At 34.4% G+C, this 20,921-nt stretch overlaps 1 protein-coding gene across 1 annotated transcript in view; it reads left to right on the forward strand.

Moving 5' to 3' along the window:
- The window catches only part of SPATA17 (spermatogenesis associated 17), a gene marked incomplete at its 5' end in the record, with an annotated part of 89,964 nt that overhangs the window by 43,390 nt on the left and 25,653 nt on the right, over positions 1 to 20,921 (forward strand). Inside the window, 2 exons of the mRNA XM_026844634.1 lie at positions 10,032 to 10,235; positions 15,402 to 15,553. Of these exons, the coding sequence (XP_026700435.1) occupies positions 10,032 to 10,235; positions 15,402 to 15,553 (356 nt within the window). The remainder of the gene's footprint in view (positions 1 to 10,031; positions 10,236 to 15,401; positions 15,554 to 20,921) is intronic.

Consider the following 20,921-nt stretch of genomic DNA (forward strand, 5'->3'; position numbering starts at 1 on the left):
TCATCCTATTTTTTAAAGATAGTGAGTGAATGAACTTAAAAATAGAAAAAAAAAAAAAAAATTCTAGTCATGTTCTGTGACAGTACTGCAAACTATTTTTCCTAAAGGCTTCTTATTATAAAATAATTTAATTTTGTTTGATAACTGTATAACTGTGCAAAGAAATGCTAAAGTTTACACTGAAAAATCATCTGTCATTAGGCAGAGTTTACCACACAATAGGATGTAAAGTTTGAGTGCTGTTTTGTGTTTGTTCCTATGTGTGCTCATTTTTTAAAGGCACATCCATGTAGACATGGCAATATTTCTCAGAGCTTCTTCTAAATAGCTTGTTACTAGCCATGTCACTCATACTAAGCATATGTTATTATAGCTTAGTGGCATCTGTATCTACTATGTATTACAGCATTTAGCATCTCTGCATCTAGCATCAGTCATTGAAAAATCCACTAGCTAGAAGGTCCCTGTACTTAAACTGTCTTTTTCAGCATCTGAATTGCATAACATCTATCTGTGTGGATTTTTTCTAGACAACAAACTTCTCGCTCAACTCCTGTGGGTAGGATTAATGGCAGAGTTTAAAGGACAAGCTGTGTGATCTATCAAAAGTGTACATGCTGAGATCTTAGAAAAACATGACCACATTTTGTGTATTACTGTCAATTGGGGTGGCAAAAGGGTTGGATTACTGCAGGGTCAGAAAACTGATAACAGTGAGTTATATATTGAATGCTGGCTTTGTGTATGATGTGGTACACACATTTAAGAAAGAATCTATATTGCAAGGAAATTACAATGTATTGCAAATATCAACTAAATAGCTCGCACACAGAGCCACATTCACACACACTTGCACAGAGTAGAGCTCCACTGACATTCCTGAAATTGTTACTGGCATAAATTTGGTTGATGTGTAGTAGTCCATCTGGTGTTTGTACAAGTTTGATGTGATGTATGGTAATTTTTGAAACTATTATATCAGAAGAAGTACATGCTAAATAAGAGATAAGTGCATAAGAAGAGGAAGGTTAGGAATGGCATGGGAGAAGTCATGAAGATAAAATACTGTACATTTCTCAACAGCAAACCTTCCTGTTGATTAAGAAGTGGCACTGATGGTATCCTTGCTTTAATGAGACTTCAAGATGAGTGATGTACACACCAATTCTTTTGTTTTTCAGCTCTTAGGCAAGTGAATAGTATAATGGTCAAGTCCTTTCATTAACTCACACAGATTATTCAATCTTCAGTGCTTTTGTTTAGTATCTAATATATGCTGTTAATTTGGGAATTGTGTCTGTCCTGCAGTGGGCAGGATGAAAACTGTATATCTTCGTCTATTGTTTTATTTACTTCCAGTTTTTCTGTTTCAACAATTTTTTAATAAAATCTTCATCATCTTTTTTCGTGTTACATCACTCTTTTCTAGTTATTTCTGACTACCTTTATGAATCTGACTAACATGATTCTATTCCTTCTTCTTTTCTTTCCTGTATACAGTACTATGACCGTTCATTAAACCTTCACCTCATTGTTTATTGGTCTCATTGGGGACTGCTTTGTTAAACATACTGCCAGTTTTTAGTCATTGTCTAATCCTATAGGTTTACTACAGAAAATTGTTTAATAAATCTGTCAGAATATATGTCTGTGAGGGAAGATTCACATGTGAGCACAATGCAACAGATGCAAGAAACAATGAAAAGTCACAAAATGTTACATTGTTTAGTTGCACATAGGTATTTTTGGAGAAGTGAATGAATTCTCTATTTAGCAGTTATTTTATCAACCAGGGAAATTTCCACATGATTTCCATCTCTATCTGTTAGGAAGAGCTGCTTCTCTCTTCTGATACATTTTTGTAGGTAAATTCTGGTGTTACAGATTCAAAGGTACTAAATGGATCCAAGGATTTTTCTCAATCCAGTGAGAAAAGGAGTGAATTTTGAGTTGAGGTTTTTTCACAAAGCTAATCTTTTCCGTTGTGACAATGGCAGTATATTGAATTTTAATTTCAAAGTTGTAAATGATATCACACATTTAAATAATTGTTTTAAGGGTCTGAAAACTTCTCAAAAGCATAAATAATGTTGGCTTCAAAATAACCCTGTGAAGTAAGGAAATAGTGTCTGTGTGTTCACATGCATTTACTGAGACATGGAAGAACAAAATCACCTTCAGAGATTATTCTTCAGACTAAGTTCTTTAATTCCCATTTATACAGGGTGGTCATAGAAACAGGTTGGTTTACAGAGATTCCTAGAATTTGTATATGTTCCCATACTCATCCCAGAACTACTTAAAGAAAAAAATGGTAACAGTAATGGAATTTCCCATCCCAATTTTTAAAATAAAGTCATTAAGCAAGTTAAAAGATTTTTTTTCTGCTTGTTTTGGATTCAGTTAGAAGTCAAATGAGAATTCAGTAAGAGAACTTTGAATGCTATGTCTCTGGTTAGTGTCTTCATCATAAGAAGTATTGTTTCCCATGCCATCACTTGCTCATTCAAGTTATTATCCCTGATCTAGTCAAGTGATGAGTGTAGAGCTTGTGTAAGAATTAGATTTGACAGAGTAAGCCTCAGTCAGAGAGAGAATCAATGAAAGGTGGATACATTTTTGGGATGTCTTTGCATTTGCTGAACTGGTTTGGATATTTTGCCAAAATGATCCATGCATTATACTAAGAGTTTGTTTCTCTTTTGTCTTGTTGCCTAAATACCCAAGCAGTTGGTACCTGTTTGGAGACTCAATTACAGTTTTGTTTCCTGCAGTTGAACTTAGCGCCTGTGCAGGTTCAGAGGTTGATTTTATGGTCTGTGGCCAGAATACCGGACTTGAATGTTTCCTTAACACCTCATTGTATAGTCCATAAAATTGAAGCCTGGTTTACTTATAAAAGTGCATTTAAAATGTGATTGCACTGTTATTTTGATATCAAGCAAACATTTCACAGATGAAAAGGACTGAACCAGGCTTTATAATCTGAAAGCAGAATAACAATAATTAATGCTTCTATTATTCTGTTTAAACAGAATATATATTAAGCAGAAGACAGGTAATTAATCCCACTTGAAAGAATATATGCTACTCATCACTCATTTATGAATTCTTCAGTCTCTGCATAAAAGCAGTGTCTCAAACAAAGCTAAAATACCTTAGGTACAATAACAGGCTAGGTGCTCCAATTCTTATTTAGATGAGATTCCTGAGAGTATATTTTTATAAGGATTACAGGATCAGGTCTAAGGAGTAGCATTAGCTCAATGAGAACTGAATTTATGTTTATAAAACGGGGTGACATTTTTCCCATTGTATCCATGGTAAGGAAATGTTATGTCCCATTGGAATGTTGAACCACACTACAATATTTTTCCGATATCCAAATAAAGTTTACACTCTATTTCTTAATTTTTAATATAAAAATGTGTTCATAGTAGTTAAAAAAACACAGATTATTCCTAGTAGAATGTATTCTAATGTGGTTTAAATATTTTTATGTTTCAAATTTGAGTTAATGGACACAGTTTTATTATACTTGTTGCTAGAACAGCATTTACAGAATTTTTATAGATGGCTTCTTCCCCAATAAATTTCATAGTAAAAATATTATCCTTTTATTTTCTCTACATATGGAATATTTTGACAGCCTATAGTAAGGTAGTTATTTAAGTTTTAAATACCTTTTCTTTTACAGACATGGTTGCAGCATCATATAAACATGTTTTTTCCTTGTGAATCATTAATGTTTTAAGGTATTTCTTTTACCTCCTAGAGAAACTATATCTGGGGATTAACAAGATTGTTCACTGGAATTCATGTGGAAGCATAACTGCAGTAGCTGAGAAATGATCATGTTTCCTTTTAGTTCTCAGCAAGAGTAATTGAATGTTGAATATCTTACTAAACGCTGGACTGTGACAGTGTGTTAACACTCCGACTATCTCCTAACAGCAGGGCAATTATTTGCTGAGTGGGATTTTTATAAATCCCCTGGCAGTAGTATGTCCTGATAATTATGATGAAGTGCACTGGTCAGTGTTGATTCAGCAATCCCATCTCTAGCAAATATTTCATTCACAGCTCTCCTTCATGCTTTTACTTTTATGGCTTTTAAAGATATCTTACCTCTCCTCTCAGCTTGTTTAGTTTTTTACAAATTACAATGGAGCAAAAAAGGATTTTCAGTTCCCTATTTTGTTGAAGTCTTTTCCTTCTTGTTTAGCATCTCATTAAAAGACCAGAAAGAGAAAGTAGGACTTTATTTAGGTTCTTATTGTGACAATCACTTGAAAAACCTTCCTTCCTCAAAGCTATGATTTTCAAGATTAAATGACATTAAATGAAACAGTTATATTGTTATATGTTGATTATTTCAGACTTTCAGAGTTGATATGGAAAAGTAATTTAAAAAGATCATACCTTTGTTATTGTTTCATTAAATTACAGTAAAAAATATTCTAAATATATAAAGATACACTTTCTATTGACTTCATGCTTACATTTTATCTTCAGCTCAACTTCATTGATTTTTAATTTTGCGTGTGAGTAATTATTTGCAGTGCAGTAGCTACACTGTATCATTAGGGAATATTTTGTTTGGAATTTTATATGTAGACTTTAAAAGCTCAGTCAAGAAGTTAGAAATAAGAATAAAAATAATTCATTCATAAATAAAATTGCAGCATCTAAAAGTGTTCACATTTTATTATATGACTTGGGATCACCAATCTTTTCTGAGGAACTATCCAGCATTATCAGCACAGCCTTTTCTTTCCATTTCTACCTGCACCTTTTTCTTTCCTTTCTTCCTTCCTTCATAGTTAAACTTTCAGGGCAAGCTCCTTAATAATCTTTTTGTTGTATTCTGGAAAAAAAAAAACCAACAAAACAACCACCAAAACCAGTTAAGTCTTTCTTACCATATAGAAATGTTAAACAGGAAAAGACAAAATGGATATTCTGCAACATAGACTAAACGTAGGATTAGAGGTGGAAGCAATACAGAATTAAAAAAAAAAAAAACAACCAACCAACAACAAAACCCACAACACATATATTCATTGCTAAAGTTCATTAAATTAGTATTTGTTTTCTTACGATTTTTTTCTTGTTTTATATGCCACCATTAATTATAAATCTAAGAAAATGATTGGGAGGAAACTAAATGATAGAGTGTTAGAAATGCAAAATGATTCAAAATATTAATGTAATGCTAAGGATGACTGGGTAACAAATGGTACATTTGCCAGTATGCTTGACCTGACACAATTAATATTCCAGGTCATGCTTGGGTTTCCATGATGGAAGGTCTGAGGCAGAGAATTCTAGGGGAAAAATATATCTATTGTATAACTCATTTCTCTCTCTTTTTTTTTTTTTTTTTTTTTTTTTTTTTTCCCTGAGTCTTAAAAAAAATATCTGTACTTTCACACCTCATTTGCCATATTCACCACTGGGCTACCATTCACCAGAAGGGCCTGATGCAAGGAGGTCAGTAAGAAGCTATTAGCAGAGTCCTCTCCTGAGATTTCTTTGGTGTTATTGAGGTGGAAGATAGTATGACAGTACTGCAAATAACTCAGTTGTACAGCTGTAGGTTTTTTAACAGTTAGCACATATTTCCCCATAGTGTTTGTCACTTTAGAAAATTGTTCCTGGAAATCCCTAGTGCTTAGGGATATGGTGTAGTTGGGAACTGTCAATGTTAGGTTAATGGTTGGACTAGATGATCTTCAAGGTCTTTTCCAACCTAGATGATTCTGTGATTTCATGATTCTGTGAAATAAAGTCCCAAAAATCTGTCTTTGACAGAGCCCCTTAGTTGTGAAGAACATGGATACAGAAAAATGTGTCATTCTTCCTGCAGACGAGGTATTGTTTCTAACCTATCATAATATTTTGGAGGGTCACATATTTTCTTATAAACTAAAGGTGGGGATAATATTGAAATCAAAGTGTGAGGTAATATCTCAAGACAGATACTCTTCTGCCACTGAAAAAACAGTATTAAATCCGGTAGTTTTGTAGTTGAGAGAATATTGTATAAAGTAGGGAAAAGATGAAGTAACGCTTTTAATGCATTATACTGGTCTCAAGAAGATATGCAAATTTATTATGTACCAAAGGCTTTGATCCTCTAGATTCTTAGATTTCTGCAGACTGCCAGCTCCCTACAGAGGATAGAGTGAATAGGGTATTCATCAGTGCATATCACATGTGCAAGAAATTACAAAAGTAAGGCTCAATTTGCAGATATATTTAAAAATGAATGGAAGCAATTTTGTCAGAGATCGGTCTGAACTGGAAAATAGAATCAAACTCATCCCCTTGTCTTTTCTACCAAACTTTGCCAATTTAAAATCTAGGCCTAAAATCTTACCTCATACCTTGGGAAATTTAGAGTAAATTAGTATTAATTTTATCCGTCTGGATACTAACTCTGCTGATTGCTCTGCTATCTATCTGGTTGAATACTTGAACATATATAATTAAAAAGTAAAGTAATTAACAAGGATTTATTGAAAAAAATATTATTTAAAAATGCACTTCATAATCAATTTTGACCCAGATATTACAAAGAGTTTCAACTGCGGAAGAGTCAACAACTTTTAAAGTTTCCAACTGGCCTCACTAAAACTCCAAATCCATTTTCATAGTTGGTACACTATCTGTGTATGTTTAACCTAATAATATGTAAAAAAAAAAAAACCACCAACAAAAGATGGCTTTTTGTTTAGATACATTTGCAGCAATAATTCAAAAGTCACTGAACCAATGGATTCCCACAGTTATTATGGGTAATTTTGGTTTAGATAAAGGTACTAAAAGCCAATCCTGTTTGTGCACCTTGAGATACTCAGTAGCATTTCATGGTGTTTGAACCCTTTATGAACTATAGATTTTTCTACTGCCAAACATTTAAACAAAGAAATGTCAAGTAGAATATACGTAGTATCTCAATATAGATTGCAAAATGCAGTTTCAGAAAGTCATTATACTCATGGAGCCATTTATACTTGCTTTAAGTATGTCTAACAGGAGCAGTGCCATTTCTTAGAGCCCAGACAGCACATCACTTTAAAGTTATTCTTGCCTGTAATTCATCAGAGGAAAAAATCTTTAAATTACTAAAGATGTTGTATTTTTCCACTTAGGGGAAACAAAAACCCAATCCCAAACCTGTGCTATGTCTATTTAAATAATCTAATTAAAAAAAAAAAAAATTAAATCATAACCAACTTGCTCTTCAGCTTTTTTTTATTTTTTTTTTTTAAGAAAAGGCTTAAAAAGGGTGTAAATTTTGGGCAGATAAAGCTGTAAGCAGGATTTTCTACCGATGAACAAATCCATGCCTGACAAATTCAGAGAGTCATTATTATGCCATAGTGGTTTATTCCAGATCATCCTGATTCTTAGTGATGCACTTGGAGATGTTTTTCTTCTGGAAAATGGTTACATTTTCAATGACATTATAGTTTTCTGTAAAATAATGTGTTTCACAGACTTGCTGCGAGAGAGCAGTATCTCTCCCACTAGCTGGGAACCTCTGCAGATTCATGGCATGGCTAGAGCACAGTCGCCACCTTAGGTAGGATACAACAGTTACAGACAATCAGTTTTCTATTTTACTGTCATCAACAGAGTGAAGACAAAAATTCATTGATCTGAATGTAGGCAGATCTGATGGCCATGGTAAGACTAATGAGCGAAGAGCCATAATGACCATGGCATAGAGATTGTTTGTGTATCTCCAGCATGGAATCTAAGTTGTATGGAAGCCCTTGACTGTGACATTTTATATTTGAGAGAACTTGTGTAACAAGTATATGGTGTAAATGCATTCAATGCTTGTGGAACAGTGCAATAAAGCCCAAGACAACATATGGAGCTTGTGTTTATGCAGCACTTACAGGACACCCAGTGTTCGCAAGAAAAAATGAAATGGGCTGATAAGAAAATTGCAATAGGACAGTGTATGAAATACTACAAAAATAATAACAGCATTAGGAGAATGGGTAACTTGATGAGATGTTTATGTGAGTAAGAGTCAGACTAGCAGAACCAAACTTTTAATATGCAGCTGGATTTTATAGATCATGCAGATGGACCTGCACTTTCACATTCACTCCAGTGTTTCTGCTTGCCTGTTGTTTTGAACCATGGATCCCCAACATTTTAGTCTGACATCCTGAAGAGCTGAAGAAACGACCAGTGGTTGTTTGGCATACTGTGTTTATACCACTTATCTCTATCCATGTCCTCTTTCCCATTACACATTTAGACTGATAGTGTAGTGGAATAGTTTATAGGGTTTGCACTAAGCGGGGAACGCATAACAGAGGGCCAAAATAAATTGTCATTAGGGACAGATCACTTACAGAGTTGGAGAATATGTTTCATAAAAATTTTAATAGCCCAACAATATTTTGAATAAGCTACCATATCTGAATATTTTTGTCCATTAAACAGTAAGTTTTATATGGGCCTTACTTAACTGTTTTGACACAAGAAATAGGAACTTCCCAGTAGGATATGTTAATGAAAAATGCATTAGAGCTAATTGGGGAGTGTTCAGTCCTCTCAGACCCAAGAGATTAATACTTTATGAGGAGGCTGATGCTCTACTTAGTTTTCTCATGGGTCCTCAGTAGTGTTCCAAAGGAGAAATGCAAGCTTTTAAACATTTACTCTTTTTCTTACCTTTCCCTGCATCAAAAAACTGATTTATTTTCCTACTATTTTTATAGAATACTTCTTAGCAATCAAAATTATGATAAAAGGAAAGGACAATCGTTTTAACTGAGCAAATCTACTTTGAAAGTCTTAAGAATACTCTGAGTACACTGTTGTAGAAAATATAATTGTCCTTAAAGAAACTCAGTATCTTTAAATTAATTTTTGCCAGGTGCATTTAAACATATTTGATGGAGATTTAGTGGCTTTGTGCAATATGGTATAGGAATTCTCATGTTTAACAGTTCATAATTAATTCAGCAAACTCACATATGTCTATCTGATAATTGTTTATATACAACTGATGAAATCCCTACATTTATAGGAATGACTTGGAAACAGCCTGTCACATAATTTTGATTTGCCAGATATTCACAGATTGTCAGTGATGTAGATTACTAGTTCAGAATTTGAAATGTATGCTTTATATTAGTAACTGTTATATTAGATAACACTAGTGATGCAATTAATGATGTATCCTGAAAAAATGAAATAACCAAATTCAGTGAAGAATGAATCTTTCAGTTTAATTCACAATTCAGAAATTTTTATTTTAACTTTTTGTTTTACACAAGTTTTATACTATTAAAACAATACATTTGAATAGATAAAATAATTTAATGCAAATATTTTGTTGGAAAAAAGCAGTTACTGACTTTTGTATTTTCTTGTATTTTACCTTAACTAATCACTCAGTTTTACTTTTAAAAATGCTGCAGTTGCCACTTAGTCCACATGGTGAGTCAGTTAGCACAGAGTTTAAAGGCACAAGGGTTATGTTCCCTTGCATAAACATATATTTTACTCTTTAAATATTTGGAAATAATAGGTAATATATTTTTGTTCCTGTTGTGTATAGCAATTTAAATTGGAATCTAAATTAAACTTTAAATTTCAAAACAACCATAATAGTTTGCCTTTAAAACTAGATACAAATTTGTACATTTAAAATATTTTTTAAAGAGAAAATTGACTTACTACTGCTGTGGAAGGTGGAAGATTGAATGTGACTTAAAGAAAACACGGGTTTGAGATACAGGAAGATCTTTCTTCCATACAATGAAAGTTGCCCCCAGATTATACATTACATAATCCTATTTAAACCACTTTGTTACTGTAAGGCAATACTCAGAGCTACATTTAAACTATAGATCTATCCCATGTCAGTAGTCATCAGAAACTTTGTGTAGAACTGTATATTATATAGGCTTTTTAAATTGGTTTGATTTATAGAATAAATGCAAGAATGACTTCTAAATTAGTTGAAGTCAAAGGTAACCCCATCTTCTGCTCAGATTGCAGGCATCTACAATTCACCATTCAGAAAATCCCCAGATCCAATGGAACTGCTGCTACGGAAGTCAAAGCCATTGAGCCACAGACATCAGCAAACGAAGAGTCCCTTTGACTATGAGCTGTATGACTGGCCAACTTGTAAAAGGCCTCCAACTTTCTCCACAGCACAGCCTCTACCACCTATTGTCAGACAGAAACCTCAGGTAACATTTTTCAGTGTCTCTGAGGCAGCTTTTGTTCATATCTTGTACCATAGATTATCATAGAATATCTCAAGTTGGATCACTGAGTCAAAAAATCCCTTTTGTGGATTTGTTTTTTTTATATAAATTTAGTACTTGCATTCAGGATATAGTCTTTGAAACAGATTTGTCTTAAAGAAAAAGAAACCTTGGTGGTATGTAAAAACACAGAAATGACTCTTTTTACTTTTTCCTTTGGGAAAAAAAAAAGTAATTTCTGATATTTCAGTGGGAAGACCTGATATAATTGAATGATGATATTATGATTCATTAGAGATAGAAGTCTTAATTTCCATTTTTAAATTTTTTAAAAAATAGGCAAAATGAACGTTAACACGACAAATTAAACAGCTGTGATGACTTTTTCCTCTTTTTGCAATTGTTTTCCTGATGAAGACCAAGAGACATCTTCTCAGTATAGAATAGTTCCTGCTCTTTTGTATCCAGTAGCTGTGTGTCAGCTTTAATTTCAAAAATTTCTACATTATGTTCTGCATCACAGCCAAGTTGTCTGGCTCACATTCTTAACTGTCATGGTCTCAATTTTAATTTGTTGATGTCAACATATGTTGCAGATAGCTTTCTTTTATCTTCTATAAAATAATGGACAGTTCTGAGATAATGCAACAGAGTGAACATCCCACAAGATGGCAAAACAGATTTTGCCACCTTGATATCAAAACCTGCCAGGAATATACCCAATACATATAGCGGACAGACTTTTGAGACCTTTATGTTCCTCATTTGATGACAATACAATGACATGTAGCTTTTGCCAGTAAATGCTTGATACAGTTACTTTTGGGATAGAAGTATTCTGTCTTTCCCTCTATTCTAAAGAATTTTTCAGTTTGCCCAATATACTGAACCTTCTACTTACCTCACATATATATTTTCTGTGCTGGTTTGACTTTGAATGACCGCAATGTCTTCAGAACCTCTTACACTTTTTTTTTCTTTTTATACTACATCCTATATTTAAATTTTCTCAGCCATGTTTTGCTTAGAAGGAGAATGCTTCTAAAGGAGTCCTTCTCAGTAGCTTTCACTGAAGCTATCATTTAGCTGCAGAAATGAAACAACAATATTGATCAACAAGCAGTGTATAAAATATCTTTATTGGTATTTTACTCCTCTGAATTGAAAGGTTATTTTCGCTATACTATTCTAGCTCTTGGTAGAGGTGATCTGAACACAGTCTTAAATTTGAACTACTGCTGAGTTCAAACAATGTGTACACATGCTATCTGCCACAATTTGCCTGTGCCTTATTGATTGCATCCACAGTGTTCTTCAGTGGGGACAGCTGTGGGCATTGGCTAACCCACACAGAAGAGGCTTTTCTCACCTTTACTTCATGACTGACTTGTCCGTAGCAAGACAAGTCTATATCAGTGGTGGGACATGAAGGCAAAGGCAATTGCATTAGAGCACGAGAAAAAGATGCAGGCTTGCTAGGATACCTCTGGAGAAGAAGAGGTATGCCACGCATGGATCCACACTGCTTATGGCAATAAGGATCAGCTTCAGGACAGATCACCTTTGTCCTTCCCTCCTTTTGTTCTCCCTACTTTGACTGCTTGAGCTTCCTCATCAAATGAACTGATGTTAGAATCGAGACAAAGTGTGAGCCAACAAACAGTTTCTGTAATCAGGAGTTTGGAGTTGAGATAAATATGACATTGTAACTCTACCTTCTGGGACCAAAGGGGCTATGACAGTCCTTCAGTGGGATGTGACTGAATGCACTGTCTCTCGGGTTAGAGGGGAAGATTTTGCCTAGTGTACATGGTACAGAAATTGTGCTTTTAACAAAGGGGAAACTCAGAGGATTTCCATTGTTAAGTTGCTCTTGCAAAACCGCTTTACTGTATACAAAGTATCTTACAAGCTTCTGTTTGGATTTGGAATATTTTATAGACCTTTCTAAGTTCAGATGCATGCACAGCAGTTGTGCACAGATAGCCTTTTAGAACAAACCAGAAGAGTTCTGTTTATTTTCTGCACCTCAAAGAGGGAATTTACTATATAATACTTTAATCCTTTCAGCACCCTGGGATGTACACTGTGGGGTAAATTTTCAAAGCACAGCGCGTGGATTTAGCTGCGCGACTCTTATTGATGTTAATGGGAGTCACACGGCTAAATCCCTGCACAACACTTTGACAATTTAGGGTTGTATGTCTAAGAAAAGGACACTGGTTTGAGCTGATGAAACAGCTGGAAATGAAAACCCATCAGAACACATCATCCTGAAAGTTGTCTGGTGTGACAATAAGGAATTTAATTACTAGGTATAGTTGTGTCCTAGTTCTCTGTGATAACACTTTTTGGCACCAAGCTTCTTTTTCTAATATGTATCTGGCCCACTGTGAGTCACTTGTTACTCCACTGTTTTTTCAGGTATTTAAAATTTGTATTGCCCATAGTGTTGGATATTTTATATGAGAATGTCAATTACATGTATTTAAAAGAACAAAAATTAACTATCTTTCAGCTGTCTATGAGTGAAATGGGTATTTAGCATTTTATAGATAAGCTCTGTGTGTGTAAGTATATTCAAAAGAAAAGTTTTAATGATGCTTCTACATCAGTTAGATCTATCTTTTTTATTACTGAGTTAACTAGAAGTACAGTTTGATGGAAACATAAATAATGCTAAAATTATTCATCTGTTCATTAAATGGCATTAATAGCAGAAAGCACACCACCATTTTTATGGGATTTTTTTGCATGCTGTTAGCTGTTCTGGAATGGGAGCAGTGGAGAACATATGATTTCATGTAGATCATATTTTCTATTATGAGTTTCTGATTTTATGGTAAAGTAGTAAGAATGCCAATCTGCTCACTTTTGTTTGGCAGACCAATTGGTAGTGAGAAGATTTTCACTAGTCAGTACAGATTCCAAACATAGAACATATAGTTGTGTGAGTTGCTTTCAGGATCAAAGCTGTTGGTTGACTCCCTTCCTTCCTTTCCTAGCCTGACATCCCCAGAAAGATTTCCATTTCAAAGCAGATGCCTAAAACACTTGCAGGCACTGCCAATTTGAAAACATTTGTAAGCACCATTCTACCACAGATTCCACAAATCTTAAAGTTGATCTTGTAAAATGGAACTGGGTAAATAAATATTTTAGAGGTCTTGTCATCTTACATATATTCCTTAGATGCCTATTGCTAGGTAAGTTTCTTCAAATACGTGATTCAGAAAAATGGAAAAATCTACAGGGAATATTTAGAATTATCTTAATATACCCCATTCTCATTAGAATGCCTTGTTTAAGAAACCTTTGCTTAGTTACACTCTTTCACCACTCCTTCCATTAGGAGTTGGACTCTATTAATTTCCTTTGAGCTATGGATTGAGAAAGAGTTAGAATGTCTGAGAAATTAAAGATGGAAAAAAAATCCTTGCTTGTATATCTGATTTGGCCCTTACACTGATGGAATAGGAGTCAATATTTTACAATGAAGAAGAAATACAGTATTCTGAAAGACTATTTTCTAAAAGCAAACAGATTTATCTTAATATTATTTGACAATATACATTTCTTTCTTCTTTGCTCCATATATCCACTTCATTCAAACACCTTGCAATACAAAATATTAAATTTTTATTATAAATTTTAAGCTTTTTTTATAACTTGAGTGTCAGATTGTGTATTACTAGAACATTCCTTACTAGTATCAATGACCTGTTCTAGTATTGATTATTCTCTCACAGGTGATAACACTTTTAATTCTGTTTTTAAAGACTTATTGTGGTCATATTAAATGTCATTTTGTATGCAGACTTAGAACATATAAGCAAGAAAATATCTGCAAGATATTTTGCAAGTACAAATATTATGCTCACTTGCTAGGACTTTTAAATAGATCTCCAAACCATGATGCTGTGCCTTTAAAAAGTAAAGTTCTAATAAAAATCCATTAACTACTTTCAAATATAGCAATCCTCCTGTCCAGCTGTGAAAAGTACTAGATGATACTTATTTGCCATTTGTGTTATTTACGGTCCATGACTTTTATGGTAACTGGTTCCTATTATTGGTTTCTATTAATGTAAAACATAAGTGAACATAAATGAGGCGTGAATCATTTCTTTTTATTAGCCCCACAGTCTTCACTCAGTGCTTGCAGTAACTCCAGCTGTGACTTGTTAGTGATAACCTATTTAAAGAAGGGTATCTTTAAGAATAAAGGCCGTGATTAGGATTCTTTGTCTGTTTATAGTTTCAGAAGGTTTCACTAGTTCATTGCAGGATCAACAATGATGAAAATAAAATAAAAATTAATTAGCAACACTTCTAAATCTAGAGTTGCCACTAACCACTCCAGAGCATAATATGGCACTAATTATACTCCATGTAAGTTAGTACTGAAAGCAAGTCATAGGATATGTCACTTTGACAGTGCAGGAAAGGACTTCATACTGCTATTTTTTTATGTTCTTAAATGCTAGACTCTGATATGATCAGTTATTAAACAATGTACTCTAGAAAAAAAATACATGTATATATATAGACTTGTGAAAGAATTATGAGCTTTCATTCATTTGTGTGGAATTAAGCTTTTCAAGAATGCACTATACACCTTTATTATCAAAGTCATTAGTTTGAATTCTATTACAAGAATTGTATCTTAAGTCATGTATTAAGTTCCTTTCCAGGTTGCTTTATGGTTAAATTGGAGAGCGTGTTCTTTAAGGTAAAACATTATTCATCCTATGACAAGGAAAAGTCAACCTTTCTGCTTAAGCAGAATCTAAATGCAGTTAATACTTGTCTATCACATTTTATTTTACCAATATTTTTTCTAAAGAAAAACTAAGTTTTCCTAATCAGTTCTAACAATGTATTTTTAAAAAATAATAAATATTTATTAGTAGTTAAATGAATCCGGAGTGCACATTTCTCATTCTCTCTTCAGAGCTTTAGAGCATGTTATCAACCTTTGTGTTATCTGTAACTCTCTATCAAAATGAACTGCTTTAATTATTTTAGAAGAAAAGTCTTGCTACACTTCCCAGACATTCTGTGTCCTCTTTCATCAGTGATGTGTCATGAATAAAAGAAGGAAAGAAAAGAACTGTAACCCCACAATAAAACAGGTATACCTTTCAGGGGCCTTTCCGCGATACCACTGAAGTATTGCGGCAGCGCTACAAGCCTTTGGAACCAACCTTGCGAGTGGCAGCATCAATCAATTCACCACTAGAGAAGGCCAGAGAGGAAATGAAAAGTGAGGAATGGAGAAACAGTATACATGACAATGAGTAAGTTCTTTGTTTTTTCTTATATTGTTATGAGACTGTTTTCTTTATTCTGTTGCTTTCAGAAACCTTTCATGCCTGACAAAATGAAATGTCAAATCTGACAGCTTACTAGCAAACATTCTGTGTAGATACTTCTAAATTCTGTGTCCTTAGATTATAAACTCTTCAGGGCAGAGACCTTATCTTGTAATTGTGTGACATGTGCCATCCATATCTATGAATCTATAGAAGAGCTTGTAATAATAATAATAATAATATGTGATGCAACAGATGGGCTTAATGGGAAATAAGAAAACAAATGCAAATTCTGTTTTGCCACATGCACCTTGCCAAGGAATTAATACTGTTTCAGTCTTCATATTCAGGGAGCTTGCAGACTATGGGAGGAAAAAATGGTGTTGCATGCCAATGAGACTTGCTTTCTCTCCCAGTAGACTACCAAAGCTCACTTGGAAGGGAAGGGAGCATATGTTGCACATGTTAGAACATGATGCAAAAACTGTAATCATCTTTGAAGCAGTTTGGTTTTCTAAGCCATAGCATCTGTAATAGTGTCAGACAGGGCAGTTTGTTTCCACAGAATTCCAAACACAGACATAATCCATCCCAAAAGATTAAATGCTATTTCCAAAATATTTTCAATTCTTATCATGATGGAACTCTTTTGTCCAACAATAATGAAACCCTGTTAAGTCACCTGTTCTGACTGTGTAGTTAGCTCGAAAAAATTGATGTTTTGTCAGCTTTCCCTTGAATTCACTGCTCTTGGCAATCCTTTGACATTTTAATACCAGAATTCAGGACAGAAAGGAATCCAAAAAGGAATCACTTTTCCTCATGAGCAGCCTGTGATCCACTGATTCACTGGGACAGGATGCTTTGCTACCTTTGATCTATTTCAAGCTTTTCTATCAGCTTCATGTTCCTATGTGTCAGCTTCAGGACTGGGATTTAAGAACACCAGAATCAATTACAGTAGCATGGTCTGGGTTTTATGGTTTTATTGGTGGATAATTTTCTTCACATTTCACCTGATTTAATATTAACAGTGATTTTAAATGGAAATTCTACTCAAAAACAGTTTGGAGAAAAAACAAAAATCTCTTAGTTCAGCTACTTTTCCACTTTAGGCAATGTTATCTTTTATATTTGGTGCCAAAAATGAAATATAGTACTTTTTATTCCTTTCATACCAAATACATAACTGAGTTAAGTTACAAGTAAAAATGTACTTTAGTTTTCTGCTCCTCTCTTTATTCTTTCATTTTTGGGGGTGAGGGAGAAGCAACATAACTTTCACATCTCAGCTTAAATCTGGGCCTTTTTTTTTTTTTTTAATTTTTGTTTCTAGCTTCTGACAGTGAAATTAAAAAAAAAAAAAAAAAAAAAAAAAAAAAACAAAACCCACAAGCAACAAAACCATAAAACACTAGGTTATAATTAATGTTCCACCTCTCATTTTAACTGTTCTTTTTACTGAACACATTTTGACTGATGCATTCCAAGTGAGGATAGATGATGTCCTTCATTTATAGGCATGACTATATTGCCCAGTCTTTATTTGATGAGGTTCACCCCAGTCTTCACTGTGTCAACAGTTTCAGAAGGTCAGATCTTGTAAGAAATATTTCACTACCTCTCTTCAGTGAGTGAATTGTGAAGCTTTGGCCTTGTACAGTGTAAATTTGGAGTCTCCAACTTTGACAGATATTAATTGATCGGGGATCTTTATTTACCTTATGGGTAAGGAAGCATTTAGTGTCATCCTTAATGCGTAGAAGCAATGTCCTAACAGCAATGATTCTTAGCTTCATGCACACTAAATGCATAGCGTATTATATGTTTTCAGGCTGTGTTCATTCCGTTTGTGCTTTGTATTCAACCAACCATGCAGGGGTCACATCTGTAACCTTGAAAAGGTGATGACAGAGTTGCAGGTCATCATCAGGACTAACGCACACTAGTAATGCTGCAGCTGCTGTGTGGGATGCTGGTCCCCAGGGAAGAGTCAGCAAAGGGTTACTCAGATTCTACAGTAGTTTTTTCTCAGCAGTGTCTATTATGAATTGACAAATTTCTGTCTCTTTCTATGTAATTGTGTACTTTGGGACTGTATTTCTTCCTGGTAGTGCTTCCTATGTTGATTATTCTTCTGTTTTAGAAAATAAGGAGAGAATGAGCAGCGGAAGCGTGTGGCATTTGTTGAGAAAGCTTGTGTTTGCATAAAATGACAAACTGAATCCTTGATCTGTATATTTCCAGAGTGAGTATTGTGTGATTCTTAAGGCAGAAATATTGTCGGTGTATACCTGCAATTTCCAACAACATTCAGAATTCCCACTCACCTCTGATTATCAGCATTCTTTAAAGTGGTGATATGTTTTCTCTAAGTGTTTCAAGCTCTAGGAAAGTTTTTGGTTCTGATAAAATATAGCAATAATTGAAAAAGCTGTGGGAAAGTTTGTGGCAGGTGGAAGCAATACAAATGAAAGCAAGAGAGAACATTGTGCTTACTTAAAGCAACTGCTGGGATTTCCCATTTTGTAATGAAAGAGCAACTGGGTAATCTAGCCTAATAAGAATGATTCCTTTTCTCTTGTAATTGAAGCTCTTACTGCCTTATTGTGCTATTTTTCATACAAATGAAGTGATTTCCTCCTCCGCTTGGATAGGAATGACAATTGCACTCCTTTGGGATGGCCACTTAATAAACTAGTGTCTAGTTTGAGACACCAACTGCTGGATCCAGCAGATTTAGATCACTAAGCATGAAAGGTTCTTTACTCAGTTGCATGCAGCTGCATGCTGGCCTAGTTTTCCAGAGAACAAAAATGTAAATTATTTTCATTAACTTTGCTGAAATCTGTCTCATGTAATATGCCTCATGCTTCAAAGTATACTATGAAACATCTTTGTAAAGTCAACATACAGCAGAATGAGTTGCAATGTGGTGATAGAATAGGGGTAAACCAGCAACCAGTGTAAGGCTGAGGTTTCCTGATTTATTGTAGTCTTATGGTGTGACATCAGGCAAGTCATCTTCTGGCTATGTCTGTGCTCAGCACTGACCTGTAGATAGCCAAGCTAGTCCCGAACACGCCAGTTCACTTGTGTGCAGCAGAGTGCAATGTCTGCACACCCTGCCTCTCACATGCTGTGTGAACATTGCAGCACCAAGCTCCTCATAGGCTTATTCTCAGTAAGATAATGCTTTCCTTTAGAATCAGTTTAGGTACTTCTGTGCAACACAGTCCTGTGCATGAAAGGGACACTTACAGAGACGGTAAAGATCTAAATGAGCCCTATACTTGCAAAGCATCTGTGTTATGGGCTGCCTGGTATTAATGGTAATAAAATTTAAAAAGCAAGTCACTTTAAGTTTTCAGATTGTAAAAAATCTTTTAATTTCTACATTTATAAGATCTTTTACTGTATTTGACAACTGCAGTGAAAATGGCTACTACATTTTATGTCATACAAATATAACACATCTGAAAACTTTTTTCAAATTATACTTAGTTTTTCATATGCTTTGCAACTTCAGCAATTTGCATATTTTCCGGACTATTATTGTATTATGATAAACAGGGATTATCATATATTTTCAGATAATGTTTTCTTAACAATTCAACTTCTATTTGTAACTCTTCCATTTATTTTAATTACTAGCACAGTGTGCAACATTTATTAATCAGCAGAGTCTTTTTAAGTTAAAATACTAAATTAGCTAACCCCATTAACACAGAATACTCCAAACAAGCAGTAATAGGAGAGGTAGTTACTGTGCAAATCGTATTATACATGCGGGTGCTCTAGGGCACAGTTAAGCATGATTACCCTCTTTTGATCCAGTATTCCTCTGCTTCTTCCAGCTAATTTCCACTGGAAATTTACAAAGTAGCGCCTTCATTTTTCCATCTTAATTTTTCTAATGAAGTTCTGGTACTTTATAACACTGGGGATGCAGATAATAAGTCTGTGTATAATTAAGAAGTTCTGGAATTTGCTGCAGAAGAGATCTCTTTTACTTCCTACAAGAACTAGACTGTGCTTTTCTTTGCCGCTTTACATTATCGCAGACAGGGATTGAACAAAAATGGCCAGAGGATTCTTAGATTTACTGACATTAGGATAAAAGTGATTGATAGTTTCTTGAAAAAGTATGGGTTTAGTATATTAGTGTAGACAATATTTGTAATAATACAACCAAAACAAGTTCCTTATGGAAAAAATACTGTGCTAAAGGTAATCTGACTAAATATGTTAAGTAAAATATTCTTTGTTTTTGTAAATAACACTTTGATTTTAATATGCACTCATTATGAACTAGATAATGGCTGCCCTGCTGCAGTTATTTTGCTATGGAAAACCATTGTGCTTCTTCCTTTGTTCCCTGAGTGAAAAGATAGACACTGTTGTGTTTGATGAAGGAATTACTTCAGGTATAACCCAAATTTGAAAGCTTAACATTAATTTCATGTTTTACTTAAAGAAAAAAACATATAAAGGATTCACAGCTTTCTGATAGAAAAGCGTAGTTTGTTTGGAGCTAACTGTTCATGGTCTTCTTCAAAGTGAGATAAAACTGTTTTATTTGAATTAGATCAAGACAACAAGGAATTGAATTGCTATTGCATACAACCACTTTACACAAAAATTTAATTACAGTTTCACACATCTGGAGTTAAGATTTTGGTAGTATTTTTATGACTAAATTAAAAAATATACAACACATAGATAGTATGAAAGTTTGAAAAAACATGTAAGCAGAGTATTCCTTCTAGTTTTCTGGTTTTAGTATTTCCTCGTGTGCCCTGGTAGTGCAGCATGTATGGCAGTCTGGCAGTAGATCTGCCAGTTCTGTCTCTGAAGCCTGGGTAAAGTTTGAAGCATTTCTGGCAACAGGATTACAGTCTTGCACCGCTAGACTGCTGGGACTTTGTCTCTTGGGCAGGTCCAGAGAATGAGCTGAAGGACCACTCTGATTTTTTTTGCTGCCATTTAAATTCATGAAAAAAGTGAATGCGTCTGAACTGTGTCCTGTTGGTAGCGTTGGGATGCTGCCACCCAGCAGTAAATGATGGACCTGACAAATCCTCTTTCCTGTTGTGCTGCTGCTTGCTTCTTTCACATTGCCATAGACATTAGAGGCCAGTACCTACTGCTGCTTCGATCGTCTTGGTGGATTCAGTTGGAAAGCCTTCAACATCTAAACTGCCTCTTCCATCTCCTGTCACAATAGTGAGAGATATTATAATAAAAGAGACAGAATGGAGGGAAGAAATGGTAGATGAGAAATGCAGGAAGAAAGATCATGAAGGGGTAAAAATGTGGGGAAAAGGATTAGAAAGATGAAATTAATAGTAGC

Source organism: Athene cunicularia (genome assembly GCF_003259725.1).
Source record: "Athene cunicularia isolate RWA chromosome 3 unlocalized genomic scaffold, athCun1 chr3_part1, whole genome shotgun sequence".
In the NCBI taxonomy this organism is placed as follows: Eukaryota; Metazoa; Chordata; class Aves; order Strigiformes; family Strigidae; genus Athene; species Athene cunicularia.